The 14,714-nt window shown below is 44.0% G+C and overlaps 1 protein-coding gene across 1 annotated transcript; it reads right to left on the reverse strand.

Annotated features, from left to right (window-relative positions):
- Nucleotides 1–486: 486 nt before the first annotated feature.
- LEPROT (leptin receptor overlapping transcript) lies at nt 487–10,777 on the reverse strand. Its single transcript, XM_011000959.3, has 4 exons — nt 10,672–10,777; nt 6,739–6,814; nt 5,489–5,675; nt 487–2,469 (listed from the first exon to the last, which is right to left on the reverse strand). The coding sequence occupies exons 1-4, from the start codon at nt 10,685–10,687 to the stop codon at nt 2,353–2,355; spliced, it is 396 nt and encodes a 131-aa protein (XP_010999261.1). The 5' UTR covers nt 10,688–10,777; the 3' UTR covers nt 487–2,352.
- Nucleotides 10,778–14,714: the final 3,937 nt, after the last annotated feature.

Here is a 14,714-nt window from a genome sequence, read left to right on the forward strand (position 1 = left end):
AACCAACTCATGACACCGTTTCTGTGGGAAAAATGTTTCAAAGTGTAAGCCAATTGTTTGTAATGTGATAATCTCTTCATAAGATTACTCGCTGTGGGCAATTTTTCCTGTCCATTCTCAGTTTTAGAATGGAATCAATGTGCTTAGAATCTCCGAAATATATTCTATGGTCTTTGGGGGAAAAAAAAATGAAACTTTTATAAGGAAGAAAAAATACCCAAAATTTGTATTACCAAGAACGAAACTTTTGTATCGCACATTCATATTCAGCAATATTTCCTACTGACACTGATTACCTAAATCATACTTTGGCGCTGCAGAATAAATGCCTCTGTTTCAGACACGTAGCAAATCCAATAATCTACCATTTCGATAAACCATTCCATTAACAGGGAGTAACTACAAATATTCTATACACAAGTACTTCGTATCATTCTGGAAATACAATCAAGAGGCAACACTTGAAGGCCACATATTAAGGCTATCTTGGTTATTTAAAACGTTTATAAGCAACAAAGACACTTTTGCAAAAGATAGTACAAAGTAAACAGCATTTCCATCTTAGGAAAAGAAAAGCCATTATAAGCCAACAACACATCCAAAAGGTATCTTACAACTTATTGCTATTATTCTGATGCAGGACAGATTATTGCTTAAAACTGCACATTTCAGAACAGCAAGAAATTTTCTTTTTTTGTTACCTTTTAAGCAAGGCGACATCAGAAGAAAGAATTTTAAAATTAAACCCTTCTTTTGTGTTAAAAGTGAAATTTATTACAATATGGTAAGTGCAAGTATTAATTAAAAATGTTGGTTAAAATTACAAAGTGTCTATAGAATTTTTCTAATATAAATATTGGAAATAACCTTAACAATTCTATACACACATAGAATATTGAAGACATAAACTTGTGCACAAGGCTAAAGTATCACTTTTATTTTCTCCTGATCCCAGCATCATGCCAGAATCTGAAGGGGTTACAGTTCAAAGTTTCAGTGTTTTGAATGTATGTCAGTCTTTACACATTAACAAGGCTTTACAATCATTCCTTATGTTTTAATTAAGCAGTTCTATTTCCTATATTTCCCTTTCTCGATAGGTCTTGGATAAAAAGTTGAACTAGAAAAACTGTGATTACGGGACCCAGCCTGACATGAGTTCTCAAAGATTCATTTAAAAGTGGCACAAAGTATTATATATATATTTTTAAAGTCCTACAGGACAGGAAAGACAATAAGTACACCAACATGTAAATAAAATTAAGCAGCTCACCTTCTGCTTGCTTACTTGGTTCCAGGTCTCTGTTGAAAGAAGCCACAGCCACAAAGAAGTGAGGGCAAATTAGACTGCTGGGAGTGTGTGTGTTGGGGTGGGGGTGGGTGGGGTGGAGAGCAGCCCCGGGGAAGGAACTGGGGAGAAACGTCAGATTATAAAGGGAAATTAAACACAGTGTTACGTATCCATTCTTCCCCCTCCTGCCAAAGCAGGGACTGGTTCCAGCCCAGCCCCGCTCCCCTGATTCCCAGTGGGGGCTCTGTCCCCCCAGCACTGTGAAGACAACCACTGCCTTTCAGACACTGTGAAGCCACAGCTGTTCCCACTTCACAAATGTGAGGAACAACCTATATATTATAGGTTCAGACACTTCACAAATACCAAAGAGAGGCTGAACTGGGCCTCAACATGAGGGGCAGGTGAAACAATGTTTACAAATGAGCAGCTAACGCCCAGAGAGGTTAAGTGGTCCGGCCAAGGGGAGGCAATACCTATTCCTCCATGACGGCGCTTCTCTGACTTTAACGTGCGTACGATTCGCTTGGGATCTCATCAGAATGCACTGGCTTGGGGGCAGGGCCTCAGATCTGCTTCTGTAATAAGCTCCTAGGAGATGCTGGTGCTCTTGGCCTATGGACCACACTTTGAGAAGCACGAGTCTGCAACACGAAGAGGGAGCCACCTCTGTCTCCCCGGGCCACAAGTGTATCTTGGCAGTCCTGAGCGGAACTGAGACAGCCCCAGCGTTCCGTGCCTGCCCAAGCACATCCCCGGGCCTGAGGTGGCGAGGCAGCGCACAGCTGTCTACAAGCCTGTGTTTGTGAACATATCTTCTGAGAGCACCGTTGTTGACTATACGAACAGCTAAACAAGTAACATAATTCAACGGGATGGAGAGGTCATTGGCTGGGAATAAAACTAACCTTTTTCCCATGTAGTCCTCCTAAAAGTGAACCTGATTACAAAGGTATAAAAAACCAGCATATTAAATTTCAGAGTAAAAGGCCACATGTGCACATGTATACATATAGTATGAATTCTAAGATTAAATGCATTTTGTCAGAATAAAGTGGGTGCTACCACTGCTCCCAGCTAAAATCATCTCCTCTTCCAAATACAAGGTAAAAACCTTGAATTGTAAGGAAAATGACCGCATTGCCTGCCAGCACCAGGCCACAGGCTCCCCATTTGATCTGAAACACAAGAAAAGAGGATTAAATCTTACTTTCTTCACATTGCACTTTTTGGATATCTATTTCCTGCATTAGAAACATCCAATGAAATATTACATAAAACTGCTAAAAGGCTTGATAACGTAATAGGCAGAAGACAGTGAACTGTTTAGTAATTAGTCCAATTATTTCGTGATGCTTGTTAATGAAGTCTAGTATCGTCCTTAACATTTTCCCCATTAGACGTATTTCCCTACTTGTTTTCAGTAGACAATGGCGATCTCAAGTAAAATACATGAAGCAAGATTACAAAGGCTCCAGTTACAATACTAGGCACTGAAAGTCCTGTATGCTTTGCCTTCTTTCACAAAAATAGGAATTGGAGAGTTATGGGATGATCTGTTTCTTTTCTAGGCAAGAAAAGATTTTAAATAACAATCTGCATGCAAACAAAAAGAGCTTTCCAGTGTGGCAGATGGTTTCACAGAGGCACAGCTGGGGGTGAGAGTACCCTCTAGTGGGCATTTGTTTTGTTTTGTTTTAATTCAGCCAATAGAAAACAATGAAAGTTTCTTCATCAAATGTGGTAGGGTACTGAAAGGTAAAAACAGAAATCTTTAGAGCAGAATTTAAGTACTAGTCTAAGGTACAAGAAGAGTAAGATCATGACAATCTTACATTCAAAAACCTTCACTGCTTCTCTGTTATCTGACAGAGTCCAAACTGGCATGGCCTTCCAGACCCTTCCCAGCGAGGCTTCCCCAGCCTTCCAACCTCAGTTTCAACCACTCCCTTTTTCCTCCATCATATTGGACTGTTCTTTATTCCACGTATTGCATTTTCGCACTTGGGTACCATTCCATATAATAGCCTTCCCGACTTCAATCAAGACCCTATTTATCCTTAGAGGGGCACATCAAATCCCAGCTGTAATTTCTCTCTTCTTCATGCTCCAGTGACATTCTGATCATTTTTTAATTACCACACAGAGCACATTTATAGACCACTTACCCATCAGGCTAGTTTCTGTGCTCTTTGAGAACAGAGACAGTATCTGGTTCTTATTCCCAGTGTCTTATTACAAATAGCATATGTTCCAAAGATGTTTACTGTATGAATAAATAACACTTGTGCAGATCTGATATTCAGTGACCCACACAAGAGTTTCATGAAATTGAAACAGTATGTAATTGGGTGAAATAAAAGCAAATAGTATGAAAGACAGTGAACATCAAAGAACTTTATAAATTATACCCATAATGTGTGTTTTAGAGATAAAAGAAAAATTTTTATATTGGATATTGGTGAAATAAAATGCACATTTTATGGCAAGACAAGAAAAATTAAACATAAAAATTTTCTCTGCCCGATTGTGTCTTCTCTTTCCCCTTTAGTGCTTACTGTGCATCTGCATTAACCAGGCCTCCTTAGGAGATAACGTTCCTTCTTAATCTCATAAAGGGTTACAACTGCTTAGAAGATAACCTTCCATCTTGTCAGGGGCCACGATGACCCATGACCCACTACTTGCTTTATACATGCCGATCTGGATTGTGTAAACTGTCAATAATACGTTATTTGACGTATAACCCTTTATCTCAAAACCTTTGACCTGGAACAAGTGGAACAGATGGAACTTTCTTTTCTGGAAGACTGTCTCCCCAGTTATAATCCTCAGGTCAGCTCGAACACAATTTTCCATTTCTTTCTTAGGTTGACTATTGATTAATTTTTTTCGTCAACAGTATGAAGATGTTCTTATTCATTGTATTTTCTAGTTGCTATACAGTTTTCCCTCAGCATATGCCTATTGTGTTGAGAACTGTGTCCATGATCCTATTTGCAGGAGAAGAATTTGATATGATGTTGAGATGTTGTGATTTATAATTAGAAATATATATTTGGTCTTTGTCCCCATTTCTTAAACAAAGCTTCTAAAACCCTTGGAATTTCCTAAGTGATGAGAGTAATAAAGGTGACTTTTTTTCTGTGAATGAGGTGACTTTTGGAAAGCACCTAAGGATGGAAGCCGGTTGCAGGAGACAACCACGTGACTAGAGAGTTAGACCTTTCAGTCTCAGCCCCTAATCTCTGGGGATGTGAGGGGAAAGGAGGTGTAGGAAAAGGAGAGGAAAGGGGCAGGGGGTTGACTCGATCTCCAACGGCCAATGGTTTGCTCAGTCATGCCTGTGTAATGATGCCTCCACAAAAACTCAAAAGGATGGCACTCGGAGACCTTCCAGGTTGATGATCTGGTGATCTGGGGAAAGTGGACGTGGACGCTCTGTGCCCTTCTCCCACACCTAGGCCCATGCATCTCCCCAGCCTGGCTGGTTCTGAGCCATATCCTTTTACAATAAACTGGTAATCTAGTGAGTAAACAGGTTTCTTGAGTTTTAGCAAATTATCGAACCCACCGAGGGGGTTACCGGGAACCTTTTTATAGCCTGTCAGCCAGAAGCACAGGTGACAACCTGGACTTGTGATTGGCATGTGAAGAGGCGGGCAGTCTTGTGGGACTGGGCCCTTAACCTACGGAATCTGCTGCCTCCAGGTAGACAAGAGTCAGAGCTGGCGGACACCCAGGTGGTGTGGAAGAATTGTTCCATCGTGGTTTGGAGAACACCTCCGCATCACACACACATGGGCACATGTACGTGTACACACACACACACACACACACACACACACACACACACACACACTGGAACTAGGTAATCAGGACTCATTTTGATGTTTGTTGTGAAGGTATAAGAGTACTAGTCTCTGGATTGCCCTAAGATCAGAGGCAAGGGTTTCAGAACAACTCCAGAAAATAGGATACTATAGAAAAAGCAAGAAATCCCTTGGTCAGGCTAAAAGCAGTAAGGGAAACAAAGAAAGCACTCTGAAAAACACGGGCAGGATGCTGACAGGGAGCTCTAAAATGGGGGATCAGAGAAACCAAAAACAGTGATGGAAATAAAACTGTGGTTCCAGGCACAGGCCTTTGACGGAAACTCAGCAATAACTGGGCAAAACAACAGACAACCAAACTTACCACAGCCACCCGGGCAAGAATAACAGGAAATCCGAAGGCAGAAACAACGATTCCAGTAGTGAAAAAATAGGCCAGTTCCCGACAGGCACTGCTTGTTGCATCGGAGTCATACGTTGCTCTCTTGGCGATGAAATAGGGAATGGGAGAGATGGCATGGAAGATCAGGACGAACAAGGGCCAGTAAACGCTGTCCGTTGGACCCAGAAGAAACCCAAAAAGAAAAGATGCAGTTATATGATATTTAAAGATACATTACTGTTTCAAAATTAATATTATTTTAAAGGTCCAGGTCAGAAATTATTTATTCAGTTGTCAATATGAGTACATAAAATGATTTCTACCAGAAATAGATAAGGAGTGATCATTAAAAATTACTAATCCATTAATGTGTAGATAGCTTACATTGTGTGAAGGAACAACCACACAGTGTAAAATCTAGACTCTATGGGTTTCTGTATTACTGAGCTGTAATTTCTTTAAGGGCAGAAGCTTCCCTTAGTTATCTTTGCCGTCTCTATAGAACACAGTACAGTGCTTTGCACACGCTGGTTCAGTAGTGATCTTTGGAGTGTGCACACATTGGAAAGCTTTCAGATGTTTGGAATAAAACCCAGATGCCTTACCCTGGTGTACAAAGCCTCACATGATCTATAAGGCCAATTTCTTCCATTCATGCTGGGCCATCTTCCCTCCATTCGCTTAAACTGTAGCCACAGCAGCCTTTCTGTTCTGCGAACGCTCGGAGCTCATTCCTTTGTCTGGAATGCCCTCCCCCTAACTCATCAGCCTGATAAATTTATTCATCCACCAGGTCTCAGCTTAAAGACAACCTCTTCCCCGCAGCCCTCCCTGACGCTCCCTGGGGAACTCGCTGGCTTGAAGCTCTCACAGCACTTGGTACATACCCTCCACCAGAGCTGGCTTACTAGCTGGACTGTTTGCCTGTCTCTCACTCCCAACTAGAACTGTAAGCTCCCTGAGGACACGACTCTGTCTCTTCATTCTTGAATCCCTACTGGTCCAGAGGAGGTTTTCAATAAATGCTCATTAAGTGTTTACATCAGTTTTAAAACGAGCTTTTCTGTGAACAAATACAACTCACCCAGGATGGGACTTGATTCAAAATTTGGGCTTCATTAACTCATTGGTTAGAGCTCAGTGCTACACTGACCAAACACTCTAATACCCACAGTATTGGTAATAGTGACAAAGACACAAAAAGAATAGTTCTTTTTGAAATGATAACTTACCCATAATCCTCTAAGGCACATCCCAGCATAAGAAAAGTCAGCCCAATAGCCCCACTGAAGGACAAAGCCACAAGAGCTGTGAAAAATAAAGCCAAGAGTTGTTAAGCCCCAGTGGTTGCCAGGGGCTGAGGGAGGAGGGGAGGAATGGGGCGGGACTACTACTTGGTATAGAGTTTCTTCTGCGGATGATGAAATGTTCTGCAATTGGAAAGTAGTAATGGTTGCACAACCTTGAAATCTACTAAAAATCACGGAATTTTTCACATTTTAAAAAGGTTAATTTTATGGTATGTGAATTCTATCTCAATTTTAAAAATTAATTAAGAAAATAATAAAAGGTCCTAAATTGAAGTAAGAGAAGTGATTTCCTTATTTCATTAGTTGATGTTACATCTGACTAGCAAATGACCACCTGCGTCCGTCACTTCTGACTCATCAGGTGGAGAAAAGAGCTCAAGCACGCCTAGTACTCAACCCCTATCTAATGGGTGGATTCCCCCCACGTTTGTGACAAGAGCCAGCCAGCCAGTCGATGTAACTCCAGTGAAGGGAAACTCACTACCACCTGAAGCAGGCCATTTCATTCTGACGGTTTTTAAAAGCTGAAAACCCTCTTTCCTTAAATTGCAGCCCAAACTGCCTCCCTGTAATATACACCCTTTGATCATTTTGCCTCCCCAAACCACAGTGCTTCAGATGTCTGAAGACTGCGTTCATGGCTTCATAGAAAATGCTTCCCAACTAGTAGCCACTGAATATTCATGTCCCCGCATCTGTTGGACATTAATCTTTGATAGGGTAGGAACATGTCCGTCTTGTGCTGCTGAGTGGGAGACAATATGAGAGTTGTTAAAAAATCTTGAGCTCCGAGTCACCAACATGGGTCCAACATGGGTTCAAATCTTAACTCTCACTGACTGGTTGTATGACCTTGGGTAGAAGCTTTAAAGCTGCTTTTTTTCACCTGTAAAATGGGAATAATGGTGCCACCTTATTAGGGAGTGTGTGGGAATTAAATGAGACAATCTACGCAAGGTGCTCAGTAAGCAAATGTTGACTGTGGCAGGAATCTGCTCACTTTAGCAGTGTTCTTTGATAAAGGGAGAAATCAAAAGCACAGGACACTGAATTACCCAAAGATTCTTCTGAAAAAACTCCTTAATACTCAAAATTAGTTACTGATTAAACTAATTAACGCTTTGAGTGCTTCCTTTCACTATAAGAGGCAATTTGTGGAGACTATTATAGGAAGATACCAAGGTTCTTTTTACAAATATCTGGGAGTGTACAGACATTAGGAGGCAAGGAAGGACTATCAGTTTCATATATTATTTTCATTTCATGTCACTTTTGAAAAAAAAAATGTACAAAAGTAACTTTCCCCATATTGCTTCCTTGTAGACGATCTTTCCCTCAGTGGCTTTGTGCCCAACCATCTGCACGACTCCCTCCTCCAGGCCATTCAAAGCTAGGAACCCTACACCTCTTCTGTGACACCAGTCTCTCAAAGTTCACAACTCTATCCCTGGTTGATGCTCTTTACCCCCTTGCTTTTTCAGGAATTGCATCTTCCACCATCTCTTAAACTTGGAGCCAAGCAGGAATCCAACTTCATCTCTCCTGTCACTCCACACTCTTGCTGGGACATTGTATTCAACCCACAGCTCCCCAGTACCACCAGGGCCCGGCCACAACTGATGTTGCAGCCCAGAGGAGGTCCTAAGAATTAGGCCCGTGCCTCCAACTCCAATCTGGACTTCTCTGTCTGGGGAGCCAACAAGGACCTCAAATTCAACCTGTGTAAAAATGAAACATCCCCACCTTCTCCTCCAAAACACACACTTCTTCCCTTCGAAGGTTCTACCTTGAAAGATCGACACCAACTCTATACTCTGTTTTCTAGAAAATCAGTAAGTCAAGGTGACTCAATCTCCCAGACCTCATTCAAAACCACTGCTAAAGATGGAGTGACTTTGTCCCACCCCCCTCAAATTCGTATATTAAATCTTAGCGCCCAGTGAGATGGTATTAGAAGGAGATTAGTTCATGAAGGTGGAGCCCTCATGAATGGGATTGGTACTCTAATAAGAGGGACCCCACAGAGCTTCCTCGTCCCTTCCACCATGTGAGGACCTGGAGAAAAGACAGCTGCCTAGGAACCAGGAAGCAGGCCCTCACCAGACAACAAATCTGCTGGCATCTTCATCTTTGAGATCCCAGCCTCTAGACCTAAGAAATAAACGTCTGCTGTTTAAGCCACCCAGCTGACAGCAGCCCTAAGGGACCAAGAACCACCTCTTCTCTCGCCTGCAAACTCAGCCCAAATTTCCCTTTTCTTATAAGGACACTAGTTACTGGATGAGAGCCCATCTAATCTGGTATCATCCTGGCTTGATTACAACTGCAAGACCCTATTTCCAAATACCATCAAATTCACATATACTGGGGAGTTAGAACTTGAACATATTTATTTGGGGGATACATTCAACCTATAACACCACCTAGTGCTCCCACTGTATCTGAGCACACTCCCTTTAAACAGTAACAATTATTTCTAGCTCTGTTACCCGACAATAACCTCCCATTTATCCTTTTATTCCAGGCCTCAGGCATACAGTAGTCCTTTAAAAGTTGCATCAAATTGTCTGTAAAAAGCTTCCATTCCTTAGCCCTTTTCCATTTCACAGCCTATCTTTCTTTCTACTACATCACAATTTCTAACACATTCTCACATAAACATCATTGTTTGATAGTTTCTGAGTATGACTAAACACTGTGTAGTGCTCTCACTTGTCATCTTTTTCTGCATTGGCTTCAAATGGATATATTACACAAGGGACACTGTCCAAGTAAATCATGTTTTCTAAATTAATGCTGAATATAAAAGTCAGCCAGAAATAATTTTAAAATGTGTCTGCTACTAACAGCTTACACATTCAGATAAATTTCATAGTGAACACACGCATGCGGAGAAATATATCCACACTCATGTTTATAGCACATGTTGATCAACTGGAGAGGGAAGATCTTTGGGTACAAATGTCAAGGATAGGAACTCCAACATGGAAACAAGTTATGCTACTCTATTCAAAAGATTAGAAATCTAACGGTGTCCTACGAAACCAACAGGAAGCCTTCCAATAACCTCTCCCACCGCTGCCGGCCACCATCCCTCTGAAGGCACACCGATGAGGGAACTGGTGTGCTTGGTACCCCCCTTTTTTTAATCAACTGTCCCATTCAAAAACACATACTACACAAAACACTACCTTCTTTGTCCATAAATGAATAAACGCTGATGAGAGCAACGATAAAATCCCACCTAATCTACTCTCCCCAATTACGAGAAAAACAGCATTTCAGGGGGCTTCCCGTTGACACCGCCTGCAAACTCTGCCCAACTGGAAAAGCCATCAGGAACAACAGATGTCGAGAAGACTGGAGACAATGGCTCCTTTGCAAGAAATGGGAAACTCAGCAAAGTGGCAGGAAAAGGAAGGAGAGGCGTTAGAGTGGACATGTCAGGAAGTGGAAATCCAGTTTGAAACTCGACAGAGGAGGGGGTGAGGGGACGATCCAAGGAACTGAGAAGGAGCCGGGAGGTGATGCCCTCCGGGGCTAGCCCGGGTCTCCCAGGGAGGGACCGCTCCCGGCGCGGGCTCCACCTGGAGCGTCCGGGAGACGCCGGGAGAAGGCGTGAAGGCCAGCAGCCTCGCAGAAAAAGGAGTGAGGTTCCCCGAAACACGCCTCCACCCGCACCCCAAGGGGCGATGGGAGCAAGAGAGCTCCTTCCCACCCGGAAAGGCGGGGAGGGCGGCGGGTCTCAGGGAGGCCGGTCCCCGCCCACGCGCTGAAGGCGCAGCTCCAGGATTAGCCCCGAGCCGAGGCGGCGACCTCACCGCAGAACCAGCGAGCCGGGGACCTCGGAGGTACCTTTAACGCCCGCCATGTCTCCCAAGCTGGAGCCGCGGCTGCTTCCGGCTTCCTGCCACGGCCCGGGCCCCCGCCCAGACCCGGCCCCGGGCCGCACCCCGGGCCGCGAGCCCGCCCCGCCACGCAGAGCCGCGCCCCTGCCGGTCCGAGCCCGCCCCGGCCTGGAGCCCCGCCCGGCAGTGGCGGGGGCCGGGGTGGGGGCACGAGAGGGGAGCCCCAGAAGAGCTCGTTGTTTGCATGGGCTTGCCCTGCTTAATACCAACTTTAGCGCTTTCGAACACTGGCATTTTCTCCTTCACACCCTGGTTTATCTATACAGGTTTTCACAAACCTTTAAATAAATAGCTATTATTTAAAAATCTGATGTAATCTGATCTCCCCCAGCCTAGCCGCTCAGAGCCCCGCCCCCGCTTTCAGAGTCCCGCCCCTACCGGTCCCGAGCCCGCCCCGGACACTCGGAACCCGCCCCCGCCGGTCCGCATCTCCTCCGGCCGCGCCATGCAGAGCTCTGCCCCAGCTAGTTCATAGCGCCGCCCTTACCCGGATCCCGCTGCCGGGTCCTCCCCGCAAACCCGCTCTCAGGGTAACGTCGACGCCCGAGCACCACTCCTAGTTCCCGAGTTTGCAGAAGCCCCAAACCAGCCCCACGCTCCTCCCTTCCATCGGTCTGCTGGGACCTCGGCTCCGCCGAACCTCTGCGTTCGCGGGCCGAGTCCCTTCCCCGCAGCCCACTCGCGGGAGACCCAGTACCGCGCTTCCTGGCTACAAAGAATCTCTGTGCGAGGGCGGAAAAAATGGAGAGGGGAGGGGAATTACTATCGGTGGAGGAGGAAGGGATACCCAGTTACTCTTATGTTACATTCTCAGCCCCAACTGCGCTTGTGCGCCTGTTTGCGTTTCCGTAGCAGCGGCTGCTGCGGAGGTAGGGTTGGGGCACCAAACACCAGAGAAGAGGCCCGGAGAGATCCCCTTTGTATGAGCTTGCCTTGCTTAATACCAACTTTAGCACTTTGCGAACACTAGCATTTTCTCCTTTATACTCCAGGTTATCTATAGAGACAAAGACCAAAATATGTGCCTGAGGCTTTCATGAGCCTTTAAATAAATAGCTCTTATTTTTATACCTCAAGGTCTGCAGGTAACCAAGGCCAATTTAGACTTCACAGGGCAATTTAGCACTTTCTTCACAGGAACGGAGAGTTTTGTCTTGGCGGAGACAATCTGAAAAAGACGTTAAAAACCACCTGGTCCAAGTGCTTCTTTATTTTACCTCTACAGCGAAAGGCTCAGAAAGGACAGAACTTGCCTGCTTCACACACGTCTTTGGAGGAGGTTGGATTATGGGCCATTTACCCTTATTCTAGCAGACAACCCTTTCACCTTATGCTGCTGCTCCTCTTGCTTTTTCCTAATTTTCAAAAGGGCTGAAAGATAAAGGGGTTCGTGGGAATCCAGGTTCCCTTGGCTACGTAAGTACAATGTCTCACCATCACCACCTTTCAGGATCCCTGTTCAGTTTCCTTTTTCAAAACCACACTGAGCATATTATTGTCTCAACGCATGTTTAATTACTTGTGAGTTTATCTTCTAGCTCCTCCCACTTCTCATAAATGGAAGGTACACTCACTAAGAACATTGTGTTGCCAATCCCTGGCTCACTGCAGAGTTTACAGATCCAGAATCACACTGCATTCTTTATTTTGTAGTCTTCAATCTATTCAAGAGCGCTGATAACTTCTCTTTCCCCACGTTGAGTTAAAGCACTCAGGGGAAACTGCCTACCACCCAAACCCTGGAAGCCTGGTGTTTTTTTGTTTTTTTTTTTAAGTTTCCTTCCTGAAGTGCAAAGCTGCACCCATGAGGAAGACTCTACCCTTAATTGGTGAGGATTTATGTGCAAATTTCCCTTGCATTTCCCCTCCTTTACCCCTCCATTCCCAACCACCCAGCAGGTGTCTAGAAAACCATATTTAAGGGTTTGCTGGAGCCTTCCACGTCAGTGTGAGGCCCGTCCCATGGAAGGGGAATGGTTCTGGAAAAAAGTGACATGACTTCAGAGGCACAGTTTGGTTTGAGAGCCTCAGGCTTAGCCATAAGAAACTGGAAGATGGCGAGGAGCACAAAGATAAGGTGTTTGCCCCAGGGTAATGTCTGGAATCAGAAAAATGCAGAGACAGTATTTGTCTCCAGCAACTTTCCTGCCCACACCAGCTGTCTGTTCCAGTTTTTAAAGCACCTGAAATTTAGCCATCTTGCCAGAGGCTTTAACCATCTACTGAGACAATCTGCATTTCTCTTGCCAGATGTCCACTGGAAAATTGTTCTTCCACATAACCCATTCTATGTATCCTCAAGAATGAAAGAGTTACCAAAACCAGGAAGTAAAACTTTGGAAGCTGAATCCTATCCCCAACTTGCGGTCAGTGTGTTACTTGGAAGTATAAGACCTGTGTCCTTTGTCACACTGCCCAGGACTCCACAGGACTTATTTGGATAAATTTTTATATTCTCTCCTTGCATTCAATTCTCTCACACTATGAACTAGGTTTTATTATGTTCATTTTACAGATGGGAAAACTGAGGCTGAGATAGTAATTAGTGAGTAGGGAAGCTGAGATCAAGCCCCAAACAGTTTAAATCTGAAGTCAGACAGTCAGCACTTCAACCATTCCCCATAGTAGATCTTACGCACCAAGAAGGCAGGAACCATCATAGTAATCAGAAATAACCCCTTATTGTTTAACAGGGCAATCAAATCCATTCATTAATTTAATTTCCCCTTACATCTCTGTTAGTATCTTGTATAAAGTATACACAAAATATCAGTCAAATTCACAAATATTAATAAAGTTCACCATATATAGTATCATATCTCCCTATACTACAGAAAAAAATCTAACCTCAAACTTCAGCTCTGGCAATCTCTCCATGCTTCCATTTCCTGAGCTAGGATTTACAAAGTTTGCCTCTCAGAATTTTTTGAAAATTAAATGAGAAAATGAATATATATAATAGCACCTAAGGGCAGTACATTCAAGATGGAGGCAGTGGCATCCTGTCCGCACTGGGGTGGCTCTCACGTTAGCACTTAAGTTAAATGCAAGTATCATGCAGCACTACTGAAATCAGTCAGTGTTAGTTTTCCTCCCTAACTCTCAACCACCACTTCTTTATACATAGCCATTCCCTTTACAGAACCTACAATGTAAGTCTACCATTCTATGCAGACAGATTTCTGTTAGTCCAGAGAGAAAAAAGGGCCAAGGCACACTTTACTTTTGGTTGCCTTTTCCTACTCACTCCCCACAACCTGAGGGTTCAGTGTAATTCCAGCCCCATACTGACCCCAATACCTATCGGCAATAGGCTTAAATTCTCCCCGCGGGGAGGAGACATATATACTCTGTCTTACTGACTATCAGTTACAGTAACTAGTTACTATTTAGTGAGTACCCACTTGATTACAGATGGTTTATATACACAATCCCCAATTCCTCCATTGCAGGGTTGTTAGAATCGTCTCTGTTTTACAGGTGATAAAATTTAAGACTCAGAGAGTTTAAGCAGCTTGCCCAATATGATAGTCCTTAAGTGGAAAAAACAGGATTCAGATCCAGTCTTTTGGTCTCCAGCCAACACTGCATCACAACGCCCAAACATCATGATTTATGTGTAGAACCGCCAAAGCCTGTCTACTTGACCTGAATTTCCTGACAGACGTTTCCAGCAGGAACGGTCCTGTTGCTGTGATAACTGGTTCTGGAATTCCACCTGTGTGTTCACTCCTTAAACAGCAGGGTTTCATCGGCAGCATTAGGGTCCAGTTTGAACGTTCTTCCAGACAGAGACACAACAGTGACAGTTCAAATGCTTTTCATTTGCAGCACTTGCTTCCAAATGAACATGCTGCTTCTCTTCTTAAAGACCTAAATGATCTGTTTCCTATGACAAAGTCTCGGACTCCCAGGCTCAATCCCTTTGCCTCAGCACACAAATGCATCTTTGAAAGTCCTGCAATGGAGGAATTGGGGATTGTGTATATA

This window comes from Camelus dromedarius, chromosome 14 (genome assembly GCF_036321535.1).
Source record: "Camelus dromedarius isolate mCamDro1 chromosome 14, mCamDro1.pat, whole genome shotgun sequence".
In the NCBI taxonomy this organism is placed as follows: Eukaryota; Metazoa; Chordata; class Mammalia; order Artiodactyla; family Camelidae; genus Camelus; species Camelus dromedarius.